This window comes from Tursiops truncatus, chromosome 13 (assembly GCF_011762595.2).
Source record: "Tursiops truncatus isolate mTurTru1 chromosome 13, mTurTru1.mat.Y, whole genome shotgun sequence".
Taxonomy (NCBI): domain Eukaryota; kingdom Metazoa; phylum Chordata; class Mammalia; order Artiodactyla; family Delphinidae; genus Tursiops; species Tursiops truncatus.
Genome location: NC_047046.1, coordinates 3,171,914 through 3,198,772, shown reverse-complemented (window position 1 = coordinate 3,198,772; position 26,859 = coordinate 3,171,914). Strand labels below are relative to the sequence as shown.

The 26,859-nt window shown below is 42.7% G+C and overlaps 1 protein-coding gene across 3 annotated transcripts in view; it reads left to right on the top strand.

Moving 5' to 3' along the window:
* The window catches only part of GLT1D1 (glycosyltransferase 1 domain containing 1), a 99,268-nt gene that overhangs the window by 34,947 nt on the left and 37,462 nt on the right, over positions 1–26,859 (top strand). For all 3 annotated transcript variants that reach the window (XM_019942194.3, XM_033836716.2, XM_033836715.2), the window contains 5 exons: positions 658–709; positions 13,329–13,365; positions 15,656–15,712; positions 25,389–25,484; positions 26,110–26,159. In XM_019942194.3, the coding sequence (XP_019797753.1) occupies positions 658–709; positions 13,329–13,365; positions 15,656–15,712; positions 25,389–25,484; positions 26,110–26,159 (292 nt within the window). The remainder of the gene's footprint in view (positions 1–657; positions 710–13,328; positions 13,366–15,655; positions 15,713–25,388; positions 25,485–26,109; positions 26,160–26,859) is intronic.

The following is a 26,859-nucleotide window of genomic DNA, read 5'->3' as shown; positions in this document are numbered from 1 at the left end:
TTTCCTTTGGCAAAGCCAGTGGACCGGATCACCTGCCCCTGAATATTATCTAAGTTCCTTGCCTCTCTAGTGCATCTTGTTTTCTGTCTTTTTTTTTTTTAATAAATTTATTTATTTTATTTTTGGCTGCGTTGGGTCTTCGTTGCAGCACGTGGGTTTCTCATTGTGGAGGCGTCTCTCCTTGCAGGGCGTGGGCTCTAGGCACACGGGCTTCAGTAGTTGTGGCTCACGGGTTCTAGAGCGCAGGCTCGGTAGTTGTGACGCATGGGCTTCGTTGATCCACGGCATGTGGGATCTTCCTAGACCAAGGCTGGCACCCGTGTCCCCTGCATTAGCAGGCGGATTCTTAACCACTGCACCACCAAGGAAGTCCCTCTGCTTTCTGTCTTTATCTCTGCTTCCCTCACCTTCCCTGAAGGAACAAGAAACATAGGAAGTTTTGAGCTTCATTTGTTCATTTTCTGCAGACAGAACTTTTTTTTTGGATGTGAGTGGAGATGAAATCTAACAGCCAATGACCACGACTAATAAAGATTGATTGCACTGTAAATTCAGCTGCTTACCTGTCTCTCACAATTTGTTCCAAAGAGCTGTTTCACAGTTATGTTAATTAGATTCTGCCCTAATCATTTTCATTATTTTTGCTCACTTTTCTAGATTCGCTGTCGCTTTCACGGAGTCAATGAAGGAGACGGCACAAAGGCAGTGGGTACGTGTTCATTTCACGTTTTGATTTGGGTTATGCTGGCAAAGTTGCAGGATCAGAGAACAGAAAGGCAGTTTTAGTAGAGCTGACATGGTTCCCATCGGCACCGTCCATGGTGGCCACAGCAGTGTGTTATGTTTCCCATATGTTGATGTTTTTTATTTGGGTAGATACTCTTAGACCATCCCTGATTTTCTTTGTTGTTCTTCTTGAATTGCAAAAATAGCCCAATAGCCAGCTCTTTTCTTTTTTGTTTGTTTGTTTTTGCAAATCTCTCTCTCTTTTTAAAACTAATAATTTATTTATTTGGTTGCACTGGGTCTTAGTTGCGGCAGGCAGGCTCCTTAGTTGCGGCATGCATGTGGGATCTAGTTCCCTGACCAGGAATTGAACCCGGGCCACCTGCATTGGGAGCACAGGGTCTTAACCACTGCGCCACCAGGGGAGTCCCAGCCAGATCTTTTCATGTTTTGTCTGTTTTCATTTTATGTGCTCAGATGGGATGATTTACGGACTAGACTGTAAATGTTGCAGCATCCTTGTACACGTTGGGAGTAGCAATCCCTTAGGTGGCAGCTGGAGTTTCCTAGGCTGGACTCTTCATTTGAAGGGCTTTAATGAGTAGAGGGCTTTGTAGCTCTACAAGTTAATGCATTTATTGACTTTTAAAATTCATTATGACTTGGGGGGGGTGAAATGAGCTGGCGGGAATCTGAATCCTCCGTGGGGAGTTCTGTAGAGGACTGGTGGGGCTGGTGTCTGCAAAACTAAAGAAAAGGCCAGCTGAAAGGTTGCTTTCCTCCGGTGGATCGTAGGCACGATGCTGCTTTCTCAGATGGTGACCCCTGCAGTGCCCCTGGGCCACCAGCGTTGCTGGTCCTTGTGCTTTACCAGCAAACCGTTTTGCACAGCACTTAGGCCCTTGTCATCTGGAGGCATTATTCCTGTTGGTGGCATTTTACAGGCTGTGCACATTCTTTATCTATAGGCTTTCACTTTGTAACATCAAACGCTTGGAAACGGCTGCAATGGGACAAGGGCAAATGCAGTATTTTGTGGGACTGGTCGACCTTTGCCAAAGCCCAGAGTACTATGTGCACGTGAACGTGAAGATTCCCTGCAACCAGAGTGTGCATATTCTTATTTTTGACCTCAAACTCCCCAGGCAGAGAATCGAGGGTGCATTTTTCAGTGCAATGTAATGAATGAAAAACGGCAAGCTTCCTGGCTCCGAGTTTCGTGTTTGTATCAGTTTGACTGTCTATCTGCCTTACGGCAGTGATGTACCAGTGGTTCTCAAAGGGGGGTCCCTGGGACTCTTTCAGGATCTGCACAAAGTCAAACCTATTTTTGTCATAATGCTCAGACATTATTAAAGGCATGATGAAAGGCAAAAACCTTTTTCACCATGTGAAGAGCACTGGCGAGGAAAATTGCTGACGCCTTCATCGTCATGAAAGTAGGGGTACCCATCTGCACCGATGGGTTATTCACCACCACCCACTTATAGTTAAAAAAAAAAAAAGAGCCCGTTTTTCACTTAAGAAAGTCCTCGATGAAGCATAAAAATGATAAATTTTTATCAAACATTAACCTCTGAATACATGTGTTTTTTTTAACTTTCTGGGTGATGAAACAGGAAGTATGTGTCAGCTCTTTCTGCTGCCTCTGAATGAGGGATGGGGGTTATCTTGAGCAAAGGCCCTGGTGCAACATTGGGGTCGCAGACTGAACCAGCCATGTCTTAACACAATTTTTTTTATCTGAAGGACTGATAACCAAACTATGGTTACTCAGACTTGGGCGTTTGGCGCTCATTTTCTTAAAAGTGACTCAATTGAGTGAGTCATTTCAAGAAAAACAGCGGGCAGTATCTATTGCCAATGATATCATTTAAATTTTAAAGCAAAAATTAGAATCTCGTAAGCCACCAGGAAGTGGACAGCTTCCCCTTACATCCTTCCCTGATGAGATCAGTGGTTGTGTTAACAAACGTGAATTTTTTTTTTTTTTTGGATGCTGTGTAATGAAATGGTTCAACATTTGCGAGATCTGCGTCACTCAGTGAACCAATATTTTTCAAATGACTAATACGTGGCATCACAGAATCATGCATAGATAACAGATCCATCAAAGTGCAAGACAGACCTATGGATTCGAAATATCAGGGTATGATACAATTTCAGGTTCCATATTGCGACTAACCTTTAAGAAGCTACCATTTGTTGAGTTTTGGTGTCATGTCCAAGACTAATACCTATAATGATCTGAAAAGGCTCCTTAAAGGCCCATATTAAAATATTCCTCCCCTTTCCAGCTACCTGTCAGCAAGAAGCAGGATTTTCTTTATACACTTCAGCCAGAGCAACATATGGAAACAGATTGAATAGAGCAGCAGATATGAGACTCCAACTGCCTTCTGTTAAGCCAGACATAAAAGAAAGCTTTTCCCTGCTGAAGCAAGTTTATCCTCCTTGATTTCCCCCCCTTTCCCTAACTTCTCAGTTTTAAATGTCACCTTTGTCTGTAAAACCTGTGGCCCTCCAAACCTGGTACAGATGTGTTTACTGCTGTATCAGTTATTTTTGCTGCATAACAAATCACCTCACACGTAGTGCTTTAAGACAGCCATTTATCATTTATGCTTTGTGTTGTCTGGGCATTTCTGGCCGGGGTCAGCTCAGCGGGGCTGGGTAGTCCAGCATGGCTTTGCTTACGTGTCGGGGCCTCGGCTGGGATGGCTGGGACAGTTGGTGTTTCTCTCCATGTGGTCTGTCGCCCTTTATCAGGCTCAGCGGCAGGAGAGAGCAGGCAGCAGTGCGTGAGCAGGCTGCAAGCTTCTGCCTGTGTGCTGTTTGCTACTGTCTGTGGGCCAGAGCAAGTCAAGCACAGAGCTATAGCCTCTTCCTCCTTATGGGGCGATCTTCAGCGTGGCCTTAAAAAGCAGGGGTGCAGGGAGGGAGCCGTTGATTAGGTCCATTTTAATAATCCGCCGCGCTTAGTGCTTATCCCTCGAGATTGTAACACCTATTTATCGATTGATTTAGTTTTGGCGGCGTTGGGTCTTCGCTGCTGCGCATGGGCTTTCTCTAGTTGCGGCGAGCGGGGGCTACTCTTCCTTGCGGTGCATGGGCTTCTCATTGCGGTGGCTTCTCTTGTTGGGGAGCACAGGCTCTAGGCGCACGGCCTTCAGTAGTTGTGGCACGTGGGTTCAGTAGTTGTGGTTCGCGGGCTCTAGAGCACAGGCTCCGTAGTTGAGGTGCACGGGCTTAGTTGCTCTGCAACATGTGGGATCTTCCCGGACCAGGGCTCGAACCAGTGTCCCCTGCATTGGCAGGCGGATTCTTAACCACTGCGCCACCAGGAATGCCCCTGTAACACCTCTTTCCTTCACTTTTCGCACCGTGTGGCTGTGAGTTCTTTGAGGACAGGGACAAGGTATGGTTCACCCCTGTATCCCTAGAGGGTAACGTACCACCTCACGTTCAATAAATTCTTGTCCGATTGACTTGGCCAGGAAGGGATCCTTCTTTACAACTTTTTATTACAGAGATGTCCAAGCATATACAAAAATAGCAAGAATAGTAGGGTGAGCTCCTATGCGTCCACCAGCCAGCTTACCATTCTCCAATCCTTTTTTTCTTTTTTGGCCGCGCCGCATGGCTTGCGGGATCTTAGTTCGGGGACCGGGGATGGAACCTGGGCCACGGCAGTGACAGCGCCAAGCCTAACCACTGGACCGCCAGGGAACTCCCTCCAATCCTTATTTATTTGACTCTCACCCACTGCCCCACCACTCCTGCACACACACACACACACACACACACACACACACACACACTTTTTCTTCTGGAATGTATTTTTAAAAAGCACAACCACCATGCTCTTTTACCTGCACGGGATATAGATTTTTTTTTTTTAACACAAGCCCCATGTTATGGATCCATTTCTGTGCGGGAAGACCATAGCATGTGAGGAAGAAATAAAGAAGGGCTCAGGGATATTAACATTTTTATGAATATATTTTGGAAGAACTCGAGGAAAGGAGTATAGATGTGGAGAGGAGGAGGAACAGGGTCTTTGAGCTGCAGACACATTGAATTAGAGACGAGTATTGGACTCGGGGATGAGTATCCAGAATGTAGCTCACAGTGTGGGGCTGTCGTCAGAAAGGGGTGCAGCTGGAGGTCCAGATGTGGAAGTCATCAGTGTCGAGGTGATACGCGATCGGTGATTATTCTTAGACGGGACTAACTTTTATTTTATTTTTTATTTTTTGGCTGCGTTGGGTCTTTGTTGCTGTGCACGGGCTTTCTCTAGTTGCGGCGAGCGGGGGCTACTCTTTGTTGCTGTGCGTGGGCTTCTCATTGCGGCGGCTTCTCTTGTTGTGGAGTGCGGGCTCTAGGCATGCGGGCTTCAGTAGTTGCAGCACGTGGGCTCAGTGGTTGTGGCTCGCGGGCTCTAGAGTGCGGGCTCAGTAGTTGTGGCTCATGGGCTCTAGAGCACAGGCTCAGTAGTTGTGGTGCACGGGCTTAGTTGCTCTGCGGCATGTGGGATCTTCCCGGACCAGGGCTTGAACCTGTGTCCCCTGCATTGGCAGGCAGATTCCTAACCACTGCGCCACCAGGGAAGCCTGGGATTAACTTTTCGATGTAACGATGAGAAAACTGCGTTAAATGCATAGACCAGTTACGTTTTGGGCAGGCTTGCTAGCAGTGGTGAGAATATCCAGCAGTGTCCTGTCAAAAGATCTTTTTTTCTTTTTTTTTTTTTTGGCTGTGCCGCGTGGCAGGTGGGATTTCAATTCCCTGACCAGGGATTGAACCCAGGCCCTCAGCAGTGAGAGCGCAGAGTCCTAACCACTGACTGCCGGGGAACTCCTGGAAGGATCACCTTACATGTCAAGATTAAGTTGACCATTTGCCTGTCACCCAGGAGGTCAGCCACACCAAATCTACCCTCATCCTAGGTTAGCTGTCTTTGTTTTCCGACAGATGCTTTTCCAAATATAATAACAAGGCATTTGAAGAAAGAAATGGAGAAGTCGGCAAAAATTGTTTTGTCTTGGATGATGATGTCACAGGCAGCATCAAGAAAGCTCGTAAAAGAAAGGATGAATTTGTTTTTATTGTTTAAAGTGGTGGAGGTTAGTTATTAAATTCGAATGTGAACCTGTTTTTTAATACCGCTTTAGTACTTTTTTTTTGGTGGATGATTTTTCAATAAAGTTCAGCTCAATACCTTTATTTGATTAGTTTTTGCAAATGAAAACTGTGTAGAAACAATATAAAGGTTCATTGTTCAGCCACATCTATGTAATGCTTTGAGATGGATTTCTGTGGAGAGACTACTGGTAGTTACGTGTTCGGAACAGTGACGCAGTTTTTGAGTAGTTAAGTTTCATGCTGCATTATTGAACTGCCACCTTTTGTTTTTAATTTTCTCCTTTATTTTGGTGAGCAGGCTTGGCTCAGGTCCAAACTTAGTTAACCTTACGTAATTATTATCAAACCAGAATCAAATTCCAATTATCCCAGATTAGAAAGATTTATGGTCTTTGCTTCTTACTGCTTTTGTGGTTTCATGTAGAGTCTGTATAGATAAATATAGTTTTGAGCATAAAATCCGGCCTAAAACTTGTTATTTTCTCAAACTTCATTTTTATAAAAACACAGGCTCACTCTTGATGCCAGTACTGTTAATAGAAATACAATGCACCCTACGAAGATGAGCCCTGGATGTAATTTACAATTTTCTGAGAGTCCCATTTTTAAAAGTCAGTGGAAACAAGGAAGATCAGTTTTAATAATCTGTTTTACTGAATCCACCTCCCTGAGTTAGCCAGCCTGCAAAGGACAAGGGTAAGGGTGCTCTCCCCAAACCTGCCCTCACTTTTGACACCAAGGGCAAGTTCAGGGGATCCCCATCACCACCCTCAAGTTTGAGAAAGGGCTTGAAGGACTCAGAACTCACGAAGAGTTACACTCGCTGTTATGGTTTATTACTGGGAAAGGATAAGACTAAAATCCGCCAAAGGAAGAGACGCCGGGGCTGGTCCTCCATCGCCCTCTCCCTGGGCAGTCAGGACATTTTACCCTCTGGCTGTTGGTCTATGACCATCTCAACGCCCCGTTATTGATCTGAGACGTATGTACGGGGTTTGCCAACCCGGGAAGCTCACTGCGTTTGGTGCCCAGAGTTTATTCTGGGGCCTCATTGCATAGACTTGACTGATGGATTGCTTGCACACAGGGTTGAATCCAGTCTTCAGGCAGATTGATACCACTGGGCCCAAAGTGCCCAATTTCCATCACATGGCTGGTCTTTCCGGCATGGCCAGCCCCTACCTAAGACTGTTAGCTGTGGCTGGCCTCACCCTAGAGAAATACATGCCCCTTAGGAATCACATAGATTATTTCCTAGAAGCCCAGGGCAAAAGCCAGACCACCTCTTGGCCAAGGCCAAGTTCCTAACGGCACACCTACTGTATCCAAAATCTTATTATTTCAACACATGAGCAACATAAAAATGACTAAGGTGCTATTTCACATTTTTTGGGTACTCAGTCTTTGAAATTGAGTGTGCATGTTACTTTCAGGAGGCACATTTCCATCCAGACCAGCTCCGCTTCAGGGGCTCAGTAGCCTCACGTGCCCAGGGCTGCAGTATTGGACAGTGCAACATACCACAGATATGCACGTGGGGAGCACCCTGATTCAAGCTTTCCAAAACATATGCTCCGATCTGGTCGTGGAGAAACATTAACAGGAAGGAGTGAAGGGAGGGTATATTTTGCAAGCTGTGGGTTAATTTCAGCCCTCTGACAAAGCTAGGATGCTCCTTTAGAAACATTATTTTGGGACCTACTGTATAGCACAGGGAACTATCTCAATGTTTTGTAATAGCCTAAAAGGGAAAAGAATCTGGAAAAACAATAGATAGGTATGTATGTACACCTGAAAGTAACACAACGCTGCAAATCAACTATACTTCAATTTTTTTAAAAAAAGGCACAATGAGGGGAAAAACAAAGAAACATTATTTTGGAGGCTGTGTTGATGAGCACCCTTCTGCCTCTGGCTGACTTCACACAAATTAGTTTGATTGGGGTTCGATAAAGAGAGTTTTATTTTATCTCTTTTAATTTGAAGTGCCTTTGTTTGGGCCCGTTGTTTTTTGTTTTTTTTTTTGTTTTTTTTTTTTTGCGGTACGCGGGCCTCTCACTGTTGTGGCCTCTCCTGTTGCGGAGCACAGGCTCCGGACGCGCAGGCTCAGCGGCCATGGCTCACGGGCCCAGCCGCTCCGCGGCATGTGGGATCTTCCCGGACCGGGGCACGAACCCGCGTCCCCTGCATCGGCAGGCGGACTCTCAACCACTGCGCCATCAGGGAAGCCCCGGCGTTGTTATTTTTATAGTGTTGTTTGTATCAGCCTTACTTTGATGTTGTACCTACTTTGTAAGGGTCGCTGTCCCGGGGGCTTTGTACTGGCGTCCGCCTGCTACCTAGTTAGTACTCATTGTCCAAGTTCAACATCGGCCGTGTTTTGGGACAGTGCTCCTCTGTCGGTCTGTGATATTATAACCTTGATTTCGTGTTTTTGGGAATTAGATTCACTGCACATGTCTAACTGTGATATATGCATTGTGCAAATTTAAAACTAGTCTAAATAGCATTTTGATTCTTGCTACAGTGTGTAATAGACATTCAGAATACAAGTTTGGGCACTTCTAATTCTAGTCTGGGTTTAGAATACTTTCTCTAAATTCACCAGACTTTTACCAGGAAATGTAACTATTTCACCGATATAATTAAAAGCAAATTAGGTATCCACATATCTTAATTGAAGGCTTTTCTCTCTGCAGAAACAATGATTGTGGTTTAATTTGTCTCCACTGGGTTCAAAACCCCACAGGTCTGTGTAAAGTTTAACTGCACTGTTCACATGCTTTTTCTAAAAAAAAGTACTCAGCTAAGAGGACTTTCTCTAAATTCAAATATTTATTTATGAACTATTTAAAAAAATCTTGAGCATGAGTAAATACTGTTTGACACAGTTATCGAATTCAGAAAAAGCAGAGTGATAACCAACATGGCACATGGATACACTTTGTTGAGGTTAGTGCTGAGCTAAGCTTCCTGGTATTGTTACTTTTCAGTGATTTTTTTTTTTTTAATTTGGAAACTTTGAGTCCCTACCTTCTGGGGCCTAATTCATCTACCCTGCCTTGGCACTCCTTAAAGAAAAGTAACTTTCTGGAAGCAGTTAGGCAATACCTAAAGAGTAATTTTACTTTCACTGTGTACATATACTCATCACAGTTCTTTTGGAAATTGAAATACAGAAAGCAAGACAGATCTCATTGGCTGTCACTTGCCCGTTCATGGCACAGGGGAGCTCAAAAGGCTGATGTAGGTGTTAGTTCTTTTCTAATCTGAATGAGCTGCCTCTCGCCTAATTGCTGAATTATGCTGTCCTTTGAATTACTGTTACTTCTCCTTCTTCCTGCATGGCCCATCGCTTTGTATTTGATCACCTCCAAAAATCACGTTGACAGCACAGGAGCTACACAGACCACATCTTTTATTATAGTTTCTATTGTAATGTGAACTTAGAAACATTCACCCCTCTGTTTCATCTTTGGAAACCCTAGTTTGTGTGCTGGCCCTCCCCACAAATATCCTGTAAGGAAAACTCCAGGGATTGGTCATATCTTAGGAAGCTAATCATTTTTAATAACTTCTATTAAGATTGGCTTCCCTCAGAGATTTCTTGATAGAACTGCACGTGTCCTTTGCATTTTTTTCCCCCATGTGAGATCCCTGGGAATTGAAAAGTTTTAAAGGAACTCAAAGGATGGAAAACTCATCAATTTCAGAGCACAGATTCTGAGTTAACGTTTCCCATGACCTGGGGCACAAGCTTTGGGGATGATCAGAAGCGTCGCTCTAATTCATCAGATTGCAAAGGCAGAGAACAGTAGGGGAAGCTTTTGAATAAAATCAGCAATGATTCCATGTTATTTGCTCCGTAGATTTAACTGTATTTTACTTTTTAATCTTCCTGGGAATTTTCTTGCTGGCATTCCTATTTCTTGAGTTGCTGGGCTAGATTACGTGTTACACATTCATCCTTTGATTTTGCCCAGGGTTGTTTGAGTTTCATCTTTATTTATAGCCTGTTTCATGTCAGATCCCATACAACTGGATCCCAATTCGGTTCTCAGACGTCCTCCCCATCTCATCTGTGGATTTTTTCCTTTTCTTGAAAAATCTTTCCTTGTCTGGTTCAGTTGCAGGAATTTAGTGACAAGGTTGTTCCCCCCTCCTTTTTATTTTGAACATTACTATTATTAATTTGCCACGCCACGTGGCTTGTGGGATCTTGGTTTCCCCGACCAGGGATTGAACCTGGGCCCTGACAGTGAAAGCACTGAGCCTTAACCACTGGACCGCCAGGGAATTCCCTGAACATTATTTTCTTTCCTTACTTAAAAACAATTTCTAAGGGAAAAGAGAAGAGGGAGAAAAGAAGAGACCCGTGTCCCCCGAAAAATGCCCAATTTCTGTGTTTTGTGATGTATTTTGAAAGCTATACACTTACAGGCCATGATTTCTTCTAAGTAATTTGTAGCTGTTTTTAAATGACTTTTAACAAAGCCATCATCAGAAGTTGTAAAATAATATTTTTGTCACCTGTAGAGGATGAAATTGTGCATAGATTTTAAAAGTAATATTTACTGTGGTTTCCATTTGGTGGAAAGCTTAATTTCAGAAGGTTATATTAATAAAAGAATGGGAAATCTTTTTGTTGTTGCTGGCTGTCTGGTATTCCATCATAAAAAGGCATAACTGAGCATCTGGGTCTGTTACAAAGTCACATGTGTTTATAGGGCACTGGCTTTTTATATTTAGTAGTGGGTCAAATTAAGTAATGTTTTCTCATAGACTTTAAAAATGGAGGAAAAATGGAGAATCTTCCCTCTCCACCCTTCCGACACACACACACACACACACACACACACACACACACACACACACGTCTTCTTTTTCATTTTATGCATCAATGAGCTGATCTTCCAAGGGAAATGATATATATAAGGACTTCAACTCATGTTATTTCAAGGCAAGTGAAACAACAATAAATATTGAGCAAAGAAAGCTAATTTGTATTTAGAGCATTTTAATATAGAAAATGATTTTCAAAATCAATGTAAGCCAATTGGCTTTTGCCAGATCGCTTTTCTTACAATGATTAAAAATAACTCAGATGCAGATTTCCTTTATACTGTCCCTCTATTTTCTTGATTTGCTCGGATAAGATCTTCAAATCCCATTTATGACATGTTTTAAAAGTCTATATTGGACTTGATACTTACTTGTTTTGGGGGGGGAGTTCAATAGATTTGGGGGAAATAATCCTCAGAGATAGGTGAAATCAGCAGATAAACCCAGACATTTCCATATAGAGTCAACTTATTCTGTTTATAGAGTTGAGATACCCTTTTAATTAATTAATTTTTGTTTGTGCCCAAAGGAACTTTCTTGAGAGGAGCATTTGGCGTTTACATATTTCTAATTGCACGGCACAGTTCTAATGAAAGTAGTAGTAAGACTGTAATCTCCATTTTGCCTGACAGTCATGAATTGAATTTATATCGAATTATAGTGAATCTGTTTTTGTCAAACACTCGTGTTACCTTTAAAGTTAAAATGCTGTCCGGGTATGTTTTTGACAGTGCTTCAATATCCTTCTTATGGACATTTTTTGAGCCAATGTTGTAGGCTTAGGTCTGGTTAAAGAAGAGGCGCTCTTAGCCTGCACTCTATTCCAGTACAATTTTCTTCAGTTTTCTAGTGAAATTATAATTTAACAAAAAGGAATATTTTAGGGCTCTGAGCTAAACTCTGATTTCAAATGGCTGCTATTAACCTTTTTTTTTCCATTAAGGTTAATCTCTTTTTTAACTAGTAGAGAAGAGATTTTTGAAGCTCTTTTTTTGCAGGCTTGCTATTTTAAGGGCATTTTAAAAGGGGCTGCATCCTGCTATGTGGCGTATGGAGGAGGATACTCAAGACTTTTAGAGGTCTCAGGTACCTCTGATGGGTAAATATAAAATGTAATGCTAAGGTCAAAAGCAAAACCAAACCAAGACTTGTGTCTCTGTACCAACTTCTTTATTTTTTTTTTTGGCCGTGCCGTGCACGGCATGTGGGATATTATTTCCCCGACCAGGGATCGAACCTGCACCCCCTTCATTGGAAGCCTGGAGTCTTAACCACTGCACCGCCAGGGAGGTCCCTCTGTACCAACTTCCATTCAGCTGTCCTAGGATGGCCAGATGCTGCCTCTCCCAGAACCTTCCCATCCACCAGGTGGAGGGCAGGGTAACTCCCTCTTCTCCCCATTGATCGTCTCTCCCTTGTCGGGACTGCCTCACCTTTAGTTTGTTTCCCAAAACATAAAGCTGATTTGAGGATGAAGGTCAAAGTGGGTCAGCAGACCACATGCAATTCGCAGGATCCCGGTCACCTGGAGGACCACCAGAGCCCTTCACACACGTTTAGGTAGAGAGAGCACGAAGATGCAACTTCTGTGATGGCCACTCTTTACCTAGTTTAGTCGTTTCATGCATGGAGCTGACATTCAGGCCACATGGTAGAAAGATGCACCTTTTTAGACTTTATCACCAGAATGACCATATCTTTGATCACTTACGAGAAACAGCCCTCTGCCCCTACTTGACCCTGCTGCCCTTTAAAGCGGATTTCTCACTCTGCTCCCGTAACATCCACCTTTGGGTCTAAACCTGATTTTAAAAATATCTATGTCACTGTTTCAAAACGAGCTTGAGAAATGGATTCTTTTTCTTTCTAGTAGTTTTATGAAGTTCCGCCAGAAAACACCACCAGGGATAGTACGTATGCATCTGGGGACACATATCTAGATCAGTCATGCAAGTGTCACGGTGTCCCTTGATGTCAAAGAGGCTTTGGGGGAGGTCCTTACAGGGTCCCTGAGACCAGTCCATTCACATCCTGGAAGAATCTGACCCCTGGTGCCTGTTCTCTTGTTTCCCAACATACTGGGTACCCCTCCTCCATCCCCATCTCCATCTCCCCCTCCATCCCCATCTCCTCCTCTGTCTTCATCTTCTTCTTCTCCCCCCCTCCCCCTCCTCCTTTCTTCTCCAAAGGTGGGGAGTGTACTCTCTCTATTCAAGGGTTTGTATCCACAAACCACATTTCCCAAAACGTCTGCCTTCAACCTCAGCTCCTGATACGCACCTGATGGGCTGTATCCCTGGCATGTTCTCTGTCTGAGCTTCATCGCTTTTCTACTAACATAGTAACTATAAGTTGGTAATATTGCATTATGCCTGATTTAAGGGACCTCTTTGTACTTCTTCCCTTAGATAAGCTGTGTTTTTAACGGGCAAACCCCCATTAAAAGCAGAGGTAACTCTGCTCTGATAAAGTAGCTAGTCTGTGAGTGGCTGTGTAGATGATTCTTTGTGATGTTTTCCAACAGGATATTTTTATGGCCTTCATTTTCTCTCTAAGCAGCAATGGGAATGGACTAGCAAACTTACTTTTTTTTCTTTCTCCCCTCTTTTCAAAAGCCACATGCCAAGGATAAGATCTATGTCCAGAGTCAAGGTAAGAAATTTTAAATATATGTATATTTGAAAAAAAATGAGTCTTTTATCTTGTAGAGATACCTACTGAAATGAAAGAACATGATGTCTGGGATTTACTTGAAAATAGTAGAATGGGCACACTTTTATTATTTTTAACATTAAGATAAAAATAAGTACTTTATAAAAGAATAATTTAAAATGTTAGAAGAATGGATAAAGAAGATGTGGCACATATATACAGTGGAACATTACTCAGCCGTTAAAAAGAATGAAGTAATGCCATTTGCAGCAACATGCATGGACCTAGAGATTGTCATACTGAGTGAAGTCAGGCAGAGAAAGAGAAATATCGTATGATATGTGGAATCTAAAAAGAAACGATACAAATGAACTTATTTACAAAGCAGAAACAGACTCACAGACTTAGAGAACAAACTTATGGTTACCAGAGGGGAAGGGTGGGAGCAAGGGATAGTTAGGGAGTTTGGGATTGACATGTACACACTGCTATATTTAAAATAGATAAACAACAAGGACCTACTGTATAGCACAGGGAGCTCTGCTCAATATTCTGTAACAACCTAAATGGGAAAAGAATTTGAAAAAGAGTAGATACATGTATATGTAAAACTGAATCAGTTTGCTGTACACCTGAAACTATCACTACATTGTTTTGTTTTTTAATAAATTTATTTATTTACTTATTTTTGGCTGCGTTGGGTCTTCGTTGCTGTGTGCAGGCTTTCTCTAGTTGCAGCAAACGGGGGCTCCTTTTTGTTGAGAACGGGGGCTTCTCATTGCGGTGGCTTCTCTTGTTGCGGAGCACGGGCTCTAGGCACGTGGGCTCAGTAGTTGTGGCTCGTGGGCTCTAGAATACAGACTCAGTAGTTGTGGTGCACGGGCTTAGTTGCTCTGCGGCATGTGGGATCTTCCCGGACCAGGGCTCGAACCTGTGTCCCCTGCCTTGGCAGGCGATTCTTAACCACTGCGCCACCAGGGAAGAACCACTGACGCACAAAATAGAGATCAGGGAAACAGTAGCTCCAGAGAACATGTGGCTGATTCTGAGCTTAGGTTTGAACCCGTGCTGAGCCCAGGGTCACGCGAACAAGTCCACCTTATAAACATCACATTATCAAGGCTCTAGTGGTTTCAGGGATACTTTTAGCAGCAGAATCACTCATCAAATGAACTCTTTCTTGGAGCCCCCATTTAAAAAACGATGCACTGACTCAGTATGCATAAAAGGGGTGTGTAAGTGTCAGGGCAGGCCTGGGGTTGGACCTTCCATTCCTCTGCCACAGCCCCTCGTTTATAGCCACGGAAGACGTTGGTGCTGCAGGAAAAACATGGGCTTTGATGCAGCGCGTGGGTTTGGACGCAGCCTCTGACACCTAACATTTTGTATCCCGATTAACCGCGATGAATCTCGGTTTCCAGCCGGATAAACTAGAGGACTCAACCTGCTTAACAGGGATTAAGGGTTTCCAGGACCGGGTGGAACACATCCACTCACAGTCTGTGCTGGGGCAGGCGTGGAGTGGACTTTACTACAAACTTTACTAACTGTAGTCTGTATTGGTCAGTGTGAATGGCCAGCTTACAAGTGCCTTGGAGAGGCGGTTCGACGACTTAATTTACATTCCATAAAATTTCACATCTTTTCTGCTCTCGAGATAATCTGTTAAATGTTGCCTCTGGATTTTTGAAATCTTAAAATGTTCGTTTTTTCAGAGAACTTTAAACTGAAAGCTGGCTGAGAAACTGACACAGATAGCAGGAAATTATGTATGATTTAGAAGGTTGAGATGAGGAATTTTAAATACAGACATAATTTCTGTGTAATTTCTTCTGGGGTTTAGTTGGGAATGTTTGGGATACCTGTCACCTATATGCATTTTTTAGGAACTCAAGCTTTCTGTGACCTAGAGACAGTTTGGCCCAGGAATGGATGGTGGGGTTGAAAGTGATGGATCTTTTCTCCTTGGGAACTGTGGGCGAATTTTATTTTATTTTTGTTTTTGGCCTCACTACGTGGCACGCGGTATCTTACTTCCCCAACCTGGGATCGAACCCGTGCCCTCGGCAGTGAAAGCACAGAGCCCTAACCACTGGACTGCCAGGGAAGTCCCATGTGGGCTCATTTTAAACCTCACAGGCTTGGAGAGATTCATGGGAATTCAGCAAAGCCCTCAGAACTTTAGTTCTTTATAAGAACCGAGTATGACGGCTATTTGAATGTCAACACAAAATAACTGGTTATGTCTCAACCACATGAACTTTCTTTTGTTCTCTTTCCTTTGACCCAGGAATTGCAACAGTGCCGAACACCACCTTTAACTGGAACACCTTCCTTCAGCGTTCAGGTAAGAGATGAAATCTTCTGGTAGGATTTTGACTCTAGTGCATCTCGCCAACTTGCGTCAGTTCCTTGCTAGGTTCACATGGTTTTGAAGAAGAGGCTGCCAGGGTCAAAGAAATGGACTCTTTGGGTAGAACAAAGGAGGGAGCAAGGCATGATTAGAACAAACTTGGTTTCTCCCCGTTTGCCGAGGTGTCGTCAGTGGTCCCATCCCAGTGAGGATGGGGGTGCAGCTGAGACGCAGGAGGACGCGTAGTGCCAGCCTCTGCGACGCTGCTCTTCGGACAAACCTCCCAAACACCTAGTGTCTTGTGACGTTTGTCCTTATTAAGGATGCCATCCTCCTGTGTTCATTCGGTGTTACGTTATTAGCTACACACATAAGAAGTGACTCTTGTGGGACTTCCTGGCGGCCCAGTGGTTAAGGCTTGGCGCTATCCCCGATGGGGCCAGCTTCGATCCCTGGTCGGGGAACTACGATCTTGCAAGCCGCGTGGCGTGGCCAAAAATTTAACAAAAAAGTGACCATTGTAAGATGGAGATCAGATTAAGAAACAAACTTTTAAACCACTTGAAATCTCAGCACCAAAAAGGAACTGCTATTAGTGTTTTGATATATCTTTCTCAACAATTTTACATATATATATTAATGCTTTTCATGCATCAATATATAATATTAAATTATAGCTGTATTAATCTATTATATATTTTTGTCTTTTAAAATCATGTAAATATATAAATATGTGATATTTGTATATTTATTGTAAATGCATAATATGTATGATACCTATATTATTTATATTATATATAGATTATATATAAATTATATATAATTAGGTGTGACTTTATACTTTATGTTTAAATAATACATATGTATAAATAATCATGTATATGATTTTTAAAAGACAAAAGTAGAGTCAAACTGTACTTACCGCTCTAACCTGCTTTATTTATTCATTATGTTAGTAACAATATGAGCTAACTTATTCTTTTTTAAAAATCTCTAAACTAAAGTAAAATTTACGTGGCGTGAAGTACAGACTTCTAGGGTAAGATTAGATGAGTCCTGACAAATGTATAAATACCCTAATCCAGACAGATCACCTTCCCACTGCTCAAGAAAGTTCCCTCTTGTGCTTTTCCATATTTAATTCCCATCCCTCTGTAAGGGACCCCATTCCAATCTCTATCACCATCGATTCGTTCTACCAGTTCTTGAACTTCATCTGAGTGGAATCATACAGTAAGTACTTTTTGCGTCTGGCATCTTTTTTGCTCAACGTCATGTTTTTGAGATCCATGCATATTGTGTGTCTCCGTAGCTCCTCCTTTTTTATTACCAGGTCCTGTTCCATTGTATGGATGTGTCCCACATTGTTTCTCTGTTCTCCTGTTGATGGACTTTTGAATTGTTTTCCATTTTTACGTACTATAAATAAAACTGCTCTCTCTCCACATTCTTGTGAATAGCTTGAGTGTAGGGTGGACCCATGCTTAACTTTAGAAAAGAACAGCCGAACAGTTTTCCAAAGTGTTGTACCATTTTACATTTCCACAGACATCGATGAGAGACCTAGTTACGGTACATCCTTGCCGACAATTGGTGTGGACAGTCTATTTAATTGTAGTTGTCCTAGGGGATCATGAAATGGTATTTGATTGGTGTTGGGCATTTATGTATCGATATCTTCCTTGGTGAGGTGTCTAGCCAGGCCTTTTGCCCAAATGTTTTAGTGTGTTGTCTTTTAATTCTTGGTCTGCAGGAGGGTTTTGTGCTTTTTTTTTCCCCCTGGGTAGAAGCTTTTTGTCAGATACACATATTGTGAATGTTTTCTTCCATCCTCTGGTTTACCTTTCCGTGTTCTTAACTATGTCTTTTGAAGAGCAGAGGTTTTAAATTTTGTTGAAGTCTAGCTTATCAATTTTTTCTTTAACAGTTAGTCCTTTTGGGTCCTGCCTAAGAAATCTTTGCCTACCCTAAGGTCGAAAAGATATTTTCCTTGTTTTTTCCTCCACAAGTTTAAGCTTTTCCATTAAGATTGTAATCCATCTGAAATTAAATTTTGTGTGTGATATTAGGAGGTAGGGATCGAAATTCATTTTTTTTCTGTAAATTGCAGTATCATTGAAAATGTTTTTCAATGAATCGCTCTGGTTCCTTTGCTGAGAGTCAGTTTACTGTGTGTGTTCCTTTGTGTCTGTATAAATCTACCTTTATGCCAGTATCATGCTGTCTTGTTGTAGATTTATGGTACGTGTAGAAATGAGATAGGGTTAGCCTATGACTTTGTTTCAGAATTGTTTTAGCTCTTCTAGGTTTTTTGCATCTCCATATACAAAATTTAGAATCATCTTGTCAATTTCTATAAAATCTTGTTGCATTGAATCCACGGATCGTTTTAGAGCGAATCGCTGTCTTAACAATAATTTGTCTTAAGATCTCTGAACATGATGTATCTTTCCATTTGCTTGGGTCTTACTTATCTTCATAATGATTTGTACAGGTCTTTCATGTCTTTTAAAAATATTCTTAAGGATTTTATTATTTTTGATGTGCTATAAAGGTTTCCTTTTTTTCTTTTTTTTTTTTTTTTTTTGCGGTATGTGGGCCTCTCACTGTTGTAGCCTCTCCCGTTGCGGAGCGCAGGCTCAGCAGCCATGGCTTATGGGCCCAGCCGCTCCGTGGCATGTGGGATCTTCCCGGACTGGGGCACGAACCCGTGTCCCCTGCATCGGCAGGCAGACTCTCAACCACTGTGCCACCGGGGAAGCCCTAAAGGTTTTCTTTTTAATTTCAGTTTTGAATTTTAGTTGTTGCTAGTATATAGAGATACACTTGATTTTTGTAATACATTGGCATTATACCTTGAAATATAAATTTATTGGTTCTAATTACATCATGTTTTTAACTCCTTTATGTTATTTAAAATTCTATAAATGTATCCAAACAATCCTTTTGGTTGGGAATTTAGATTTTTTTTAAAACTTTTTGATATGCAGGGATGAAAGTGCTAGGATTTTCATCTTCATATGTTTGCCCAACTGTTTTCTTAGGAGCAATTCCTAAAAATAGAATTGCTGGGTTAGATTATGCACTTAACCAGAGCTTTCACACATCTTACGTGATGTGTAAGTGTGTCAGCTTGGAAAGGTGACATCAGGGTGCGCGTCCATCAGTGAAGCTGGGAGGGTACCATTTTCTCTACGTGTGGTACCACTGTGTTTTCTGTGCATGGCATGACCCAAGCATAAAAACGCTGTTTAAGCAAAATTTTATTGTATTGTACAATGTCTTGAAGTGTAAAAACTTCAGTTGTCCGCAGATGAAGCCCATAAGTTTATGCTATTTGGGATTATAACTGCCTTGCAGGCTGATCAGCCCTGTAATTCTGGTAAAGGTACTAGAACAGCTAAAATTATCTCAGCAAATACAATGTGAGGCCTGAGAAGTCATCTCTTTTAACCTGAAATTCTTCTCTCTAAAGACGACAACGCAGGGGGACGATTGGGGGGAGTTGAACTTGCAGGTCCTGCTGTAAATGTCAGAGAAGAGAGTGAAAATGCAAAATTAGCACCCTGCCCTCAGCAGACAGGAGGACCCCCCAGGCCTGTTTATACTCCGAAAACTTCAGACAAAACCTCCAACACGTACTCTGTGTCAGCGTTCGCATCCCTTGAAAAGAAGAAATTTCCAAACATTTGATTAGAAATAGTTTTCCAAGTGCTTGACATCAATCTCAGCAAGAATGGCAGCACTCCTGTCAGCATTACAAATGAACCCACACCATCCAATTGCTGTATCATGTCAGGAAGTGTAAGCCGTTATTCAGAACCAGGAGGCCCATTTTAAATGGCCTGTTGTGGGCTTCCCTGGTGGCGCAGTGGTTGAGAGTCCGCCTGCCGATGCAGGGGACGCGGGTTCGTGCCCCGGTCTGGGAGGATCCCACATGCCGCGGAGCGGCTGGGCCCGTGAGCCATGGCCGCTGAGCCTGCGCGTCCGGAGCCTGTGCTCCCCAACAGGAGAGGCCACAACAGTGAGAGGCCCGTGTACCGCAAAAAAAAAAAAAAAAAAGGCCTGTTGTAAGGTTATTCCATCTTCTGTATATCAGAGGTCACTGTTGTGGTGTAAGATTCATAAGTACCACTGTGTGGTACTAAGATTCATAATTTCCAAAAGGAGAGTGATTTGTCATCAAGGTCTGTACCCTGATGGTTGCTTGTTTCACCAGTCTTACTGTTGAGTGATTAACGGAACAGCCAGGACATTTAAAATACTCCACAGACAACATCCCCTCTTGGGAACCTTGGCTTCACTTCACTCTTAATGTGTGCGATCAGAAGCTGTAAATACATTCAGAATATATAGGCTCAGGGAGGCTCCGGCGGGGACTGCGGGAGCTGACTGCTGGAGGATGGCTTAAGCGTTAAGGTGGAGAATTCAGCGGCGTCTCAGGGTTTTATGATCAGGTGTCTGTTCTCATTTGTACAGTCATTCATCTTTGTCAACTTTCAGACTCCAGAGGTAGACCATCTTTCTCACCCATCCTCTATCTCACCCTGGCCACTGGAGCATTCTAAACCTATGATTGTGTTTTGTCACTTCCACTCTGGGCTGAGACAGTGAAAACAGAAGTGACAGTGAACTTGATGCAGACCGTTAGTGAGCAAATCCTCACCCTCTGGATTCCTATGAATTGTTAACCTTGAAATCGAGGGGAGTGGGTTGGGAAGGGCCTCACTGAACACTGAATATTAATAGGCGGGTAGCGGATTAGTCCCCAGGGTTTATAGTCACCTTCTTAAATATCTGATGTCAATTTCGGGGTTTATTCCCCTTTAAGGTATGTCTCGGGTTTGCTGAGAACGTTCAGTTATATCTCTAAGCCCAAGCTAACAAATTAACTAAGTCTCCGTAGTTTAAAACATGAAATCAGTTGTATGCCAACCAGATTCCATGATCAAACAGGTCAACTAGGAACAAATAAAGAATAACATAGATGAAAGGCACTAAGTGGCATTGTTGTAATTTTTCACGCGATGTTCTCATTAGCTCTTCTGATCCGAAGGTATGTGTTAGACATCAAGTTAGTTATCTGGTCTTTGTGTTTTCAGGTACGTCTTAAATGTTGTTATGATTCAGTGATGCAGGAATTTTGCTTTTAAATGCCAGTAACTAATGCATCTAGAGTAATGGTGCCTCTCAGGCCATCAAATCCCGAAACTGTGAAAGCTTAAACTTGACCCGGACACACCTTCTTGGTTTTTATTTTCATTTTATTTCTATTTTCACTGTTTATTTAATTTTCTCTCTTTCTTCTTTAAAACTCTATTTGTATTTCTATATGGAAACTCTCATATGCAAAACTCAAATGGTCATATTTTCCTTCCTCAGGCTGTTCCTAGGAAAACTCACTTGTTTTTTGTTTTTTGTTTGTTTTTTGAGGTACGCGGGCCTCTCACTGTCGTGGCCTCTCCCGTTGCGGAGCACAGGCTCCGGACGCACAGGCGCAGTGGCCATGGCTCACGGGCCCAGCCGCTCCGCGGCATGTGGGATCTTCCCGGACCGGGGCACGAACCCGCGTCCCCTGCACCGGCAGGCGGACTCTCAACCGCTGCGCCACCAGGGAAGCCCTCTCACTTGTTTTTTCACATGGAAAATTCATGTCATTAGATCCCTGTATGCGTTCACAGCCCCCCAAATGGGATTTTTCAGCTAAAAGTCACTAAGTCTAATTAACAGAAGTTCTTGAATTCTCTTCTTATAATCACACGTGAAAAAAAACAAAAATGACAGAGCTGCTGGAATAGAAAACGGCAAAGAAAGTAGCTTAAACGTGGATCGGGTTTCTATTCTAGAACCAGCGGATGGATGAGTCACTTAGAGGACTTGGGAGCGTCGTGCTTAGTCTGTTGGGACCGCTAGGGTGCCAGACCATGAAATCAACACGTTTCGTTTTGTAGATAAAAATACCGTTCTCCAGGAAATGGTAATATCGGAAAGACACGGAAATGGTTGCATTTGTAAGGGATGAGTTCCAGCCTTGACTTCTGCGAATCCCAGATGTGAGAGGAAAAGTAAAGAGAAGAAAAATAAGCTTGGGGTTAAAATGAGGAAATGAAATCCACTAAAAAAAGTAGGTAGGTACCTGCCTCACCTCCAAACCTCTAGAGGCCAGTACGTTTTAGTTCTTTTTTAAAATCTGAGAATGAACACGGTACCTTTCCCTAAAGTTGGCCAAGGCCCTGGGAGAAGCTGAAATGGAATTACTTAGAGTTGATGCATCCATGAGGTCGGGCCTGAGACCTTGGTTGTTTGATCAGGATTTTTGCACTGCATTTCCTGAAAACGATATTGGTGTATGGGAAAAGTGCATGTAAGCTCTCAAACCCAAATGTTGTCTCTGCATTTAATTTAAAAAAAATTGTTTTTAAATCCTAGAATAAGACAGAGCCTTAAATCCTAGAATAAGACAAGGAATAAGACAAAGTTCTTTGTTTGATCCTATTCTAATATAGGTTTCTAAATTCCCATGACATTTGATCTCCTGCCCAGGAAGAAGAGGGGGAAAGAGGCAAGAGAAGATGGGATTTAACTCCGTCTACTTCTAGGGTCTGGTAGGTTGGGGGGGATCTCAAAATCATTTAGTGAACTGGGCAGCAGCGCTTTAAAGAAGAGAATAGAAAATATCAGAACGCCTGTATGCAATACATCTAAATGATTCTTTGAAACTGCACCGTGTCTGTGTGTCTGTACGTATAAACACATATTTCACGTGTACAGGGTTGCAGTATAGTGTGTGCGTCTCACTGTAAGTCAGAGTCAGCACGTTGTGAAGATCAGTGTTGTACATTATGCATTATTGTCTCTCGAGCTTGGCTTTCCTAGGGATCCTGGGGTACGTAGAGGGCCACGTTTCTCCAGCTTTACCTCACCAGAAGGCCAGCGGGTCTTCCGAACCTGCTGTTCTGAGTAGCTAACACGTGTCAGATCGAAGTCAAGCCGCAAAGTAGGTTTCCAACATCTACACTTGCCACAAAGCAAACAGAAAGAATGAGATGCAGCCTTTTTACCGAGACATCACATCGGTTCTTAAAATAGGGCTTTCTTTGGGTGCCGTCTCTGGGTGCCGTCTTTGTGTTTGTTTTGTTTTTGTATTTACTTTTTTTCAATGTGGTAATACAGGTTCTTTGATTTCCCCCTCTTTTTGGTACTTCCATGGTTCTCCTTCCGCCTTCCTTTTTTTCACTCCTTTTGTATAGTTGAGTGGATATTCCATGTACTTACATGATGATGATGATGTAAGGGATGCTGTGTCCTTCTCACTGTATCACACCTGGAGACACATAACATCACCTTCTTCCATTACTGGTGATTTTTAAAAAAATGTATCAACTCTGTGTGTGTGTGTGTGTGTAAATAAAGTCATGTGCGCTGGGTTAAGGTTTCTTCCCTTAGTTAAGCGGGTGTCTTTCTCGGTTTCCCCATGTCCAGGTGTTATATTTCCTTTGTAATCAATAAGTTACTTTTGAGAAGGCACTTGTAATTTCTGTCCTCATCAAACTTCCCCTCACCAGTTTTAGCATTCATTGATGGTTCTTGCCTAACTCTGTGGGTTTGGGCTGTTTTTCACACCTGACCTTCCTTTCCTTAATGGTATTCTTCAATTTGTATCATTTTTTAAAATTTATTTATTTTTTATTATTTTTATTTTTATTTTATTTCTTTATGGCCACACCACTCAGCACACAGGATCCTAGTTACCTGACCAGGGTTTGAACCTGTGCCCCCTGCAGTGGAAGCGTGGAGTCCTAACCACTGGACTGCCAGGGAAGTCCCCTACATCATTCACTAAAGAGAAGAGTTTGTCTCCTGACCCCAGATTCAAATGCCTGACCTCAGATTCTTCTGATCTCAAATTCAAATTCTGGACATAACCTCTAGCTTAAACTTTTGGTCAAAGAAGTATTCATGAAGGTCTGTATTTCTAAGGTTAGTTTTAAAACTGAAAATACAGGAAAAATATATAACCAAAAAAACTCAACATATCTCAATGAAATTGTCAACAGTCAATTCAGAGACTGTAATAACGGTTTAAGGTTTTTCTAAGAGGACATCTGAATCTTAACACTTCAGTAAAGACTTTCTCCAGTGCTGGTTATGTATTATTATTATTATTATTAGCTTTTGTGATTGTGTGAGAGTGCTGTCAATATATCTTATTACATTCGTTCTAATTATATTACTACTCAAGACTAAAAGCACAGAGGGAATGAAATTATTTGCATTAAGAATGGGATGGGGCTTCCCTGGTGGCACAGTGGTTGAGAGTCCGCCTGCCGATGCAGGGGACACGGGGGGTTCGTGCCCCGGTCCGGGAAGATCCCACGTGCCGCGGAGCGGCTGGGCCCGTGAGCCATGGCCGCTGAGCCTGCGCGTCCGGAGCCTGTGCTCCTCAACGGGAGAGGCCACAACAGTGAGAGGCCCGCACCGCAAAAAAAAAAAAAAAAAAAGAATGGGATGAATGAATGAAAACCTTCTTCTTGCATGATTTTATGTCCAATTACATATGTTTGGAAATGGTGAAGTTTTAGGCTAGCTTGGGTTAATATTAATAATTTCTTTTTCTTTAATGAAATTTTATAAAGAAGGCAGGGTGGCTTCTTTTCTTTTCTTTTTGTGGGGGTCCATGCCATGCGGCTTGTGGGATCACAGTTCCCGACCAGGGATTGAACCCAGGCCGTGGCAGTGAGAGCGCCGAATCTTAACCACTAGACCACCGGGGAACGTTCCCAGTATTTCTGTTGACGGCATGATCTGCCGAACAAACGTCCTCAACAAATGGTGACTTAAAACAACCGCCATGGATTTTCTCATGATTTTGCGGATTGGCGGTTTGGACTTCGGTCATCCCTGCTTCCACTGTGTGTGCTGGGCTCACTTGTAAGTTGGGCTGAGGCCTGACGGGTCCTGCATGGGTGGTTGGGTCTCTCCTAAGGAGGCAGGCAGGCCTGACTGTAAGGCAGCAGCATCCCAGTGGGTGGGGACGCTGCACACCAGGCTTCCCACGGCCAAGACTTAGAAGTCACTCCCGCTCTGTTATTGATACCAGTCACCAGGTCAGCCCAGCGTCTAAGGGTGGGGAAATGGGTTCCACCTCTTGCTGGGAGGGACCACAAAGAGTGTGGTCACCTGCAACTCGCCTTACACGACAACTTTCAATGTAACAAACCTAAACCTCTTATTTCATGTATCTGTGGGCACGTATACATTACGCGTGTGTCCCTATATATAGACATATACGAACTCAAGAGGACATTCCTATATAAACCATCTTTCTAGTTTCCTAAAGAAAAGATTCTTCCTAACTGGAATTGCATGGAAATATTTTCTAGGACCTGTGGCTGACATTTCAGTAATAACTGAGTCAGTTCTTATCACCTCATCCTTCTGCACTGCAGCAAAAGTACCTTTACTTTATTAGGCCAAGTTCAGCTCAGGTTGATTCACCAGGAGGAACGGTTAGTTCATGCAGTGAAATGAAGATAAAATTTAGGCGTGGGAGCAGTTGCCTGGGAGGTCAGAGCCCAGCAGCCTCTGAGCTGTGTCTGCGGGGACATGGTCACCGGGTCATCGATTCAAGTCCTCTTCGTTGAAAATACCCTGAACTCTTCTGTTGCAGAGATTAACCAAAGTGCTGACAGTCTACACGTGTTTCTCCTGATCTGTGGACTCCGACAGGTGAAAGACCCTCTCTATCTGGTGGATGCATTCTCAGGTATGTGTTCTCAGGGGACCCTTTGCCTGCGGAATTCCACTGGGGTCCCTGTCTTCACATGTCTCTCCTTAGGACTTTGAGTTTTCTCATTTTTTTTCCCATCAGCAGAACTGTTTCTAGATTGTCACTTTGGAAACAACCAGAAAAATAACCTCGCTGTGTAGTCGTTTCAGTTGTTTCCTACTTCCCTGTGCCCTCAGCTTCTGAGGAAATCATAAAACATAGCCAATAATGATAAGTCTAAAATAATTTTATCTGGCAATATTTTACACATGCCAATTTGTATGATACATTTGGAGTTTTGTTGCGTTGCTTAAGTTAATCTATAGACGCTTCAGTGTATTCTAAAATCCATACTGAATTGTGATGGCGTATCCATCCTAATTACCTAATAAATTAGATCTCTGAATAATGTGCAACGTGCTAGAAAAAAATATTTTCCTTAAAACCATAAAATGTCACATACTTACATTTAAAATAATTATAAGTTGACTAATATGAATGAAAGCAAAATGATATGAAATCATTTATATTGTAGCGTAATTAATATTAAACTGATTTATGTTTTCAGCTGTGACTTAAAACCGTTTTAAAAGTCTTTTTTTTTTCTTTTTTCCTCCCCAAGAATGGCATCAAGAGGAGCCCAGCGTTTATATGGTTATCGTTGGCCCTGAAGTAAGTTGATCTGCCGTAAGCATTGATCTCCTCTCTGTTTTCCTCTTTATTCTTCTTATGCATTTTCTAAAATTAGTTTCTGTTACTTTTCTAACCCAAAGTTTCTTGCTTTCTTAAGTAAATAAAGTCTGTTTGCCTTTTTAACAATGAACACCAGACCAAGGTTAAAGATTATGAGGCTTTGTAAGTCTTCACAATTAACTTATCGCTACAAAGGGTAAGAAATTCTTACGGGAATACAGAGGAGTCATATGAAGAAAGTCCATGTAAGTCGGTGTATAAGACAAACGTTCCATGTGGTCCAGATCATCTTTGAAACTTCCTGGAAGTGCTCACCTGACAAACACAGAGCTGTTCCTTCACCCGAGCACCGGATTAAGCCATTGACTTGCATTCAGGAGCCGAGTGGGGTGGAAAAGCACAAGAAATACAGTCTGCACTGGGGCATGTCCTTGCCTGTCAGTGGCCGTTGTCCGGGGAACAGAGACCAGTGGCGGGGCTTGGAGGTGCTGCCTGTCTCTCCCCGGGACTCGGGATATCCCCTCTCCCCTCCGGCAGATCCGGAGCAAGCATGTGCTCTGTTCCAGAGTCAATTCTAAGCGCTCAGGACGCAGAGAATCTGGGTGGTGACACACTGGTCATCTCATAAAAGTGAACGCTGATTTGCTCCAAGCAGTTTGGAAAATAAAGTACGCATCCC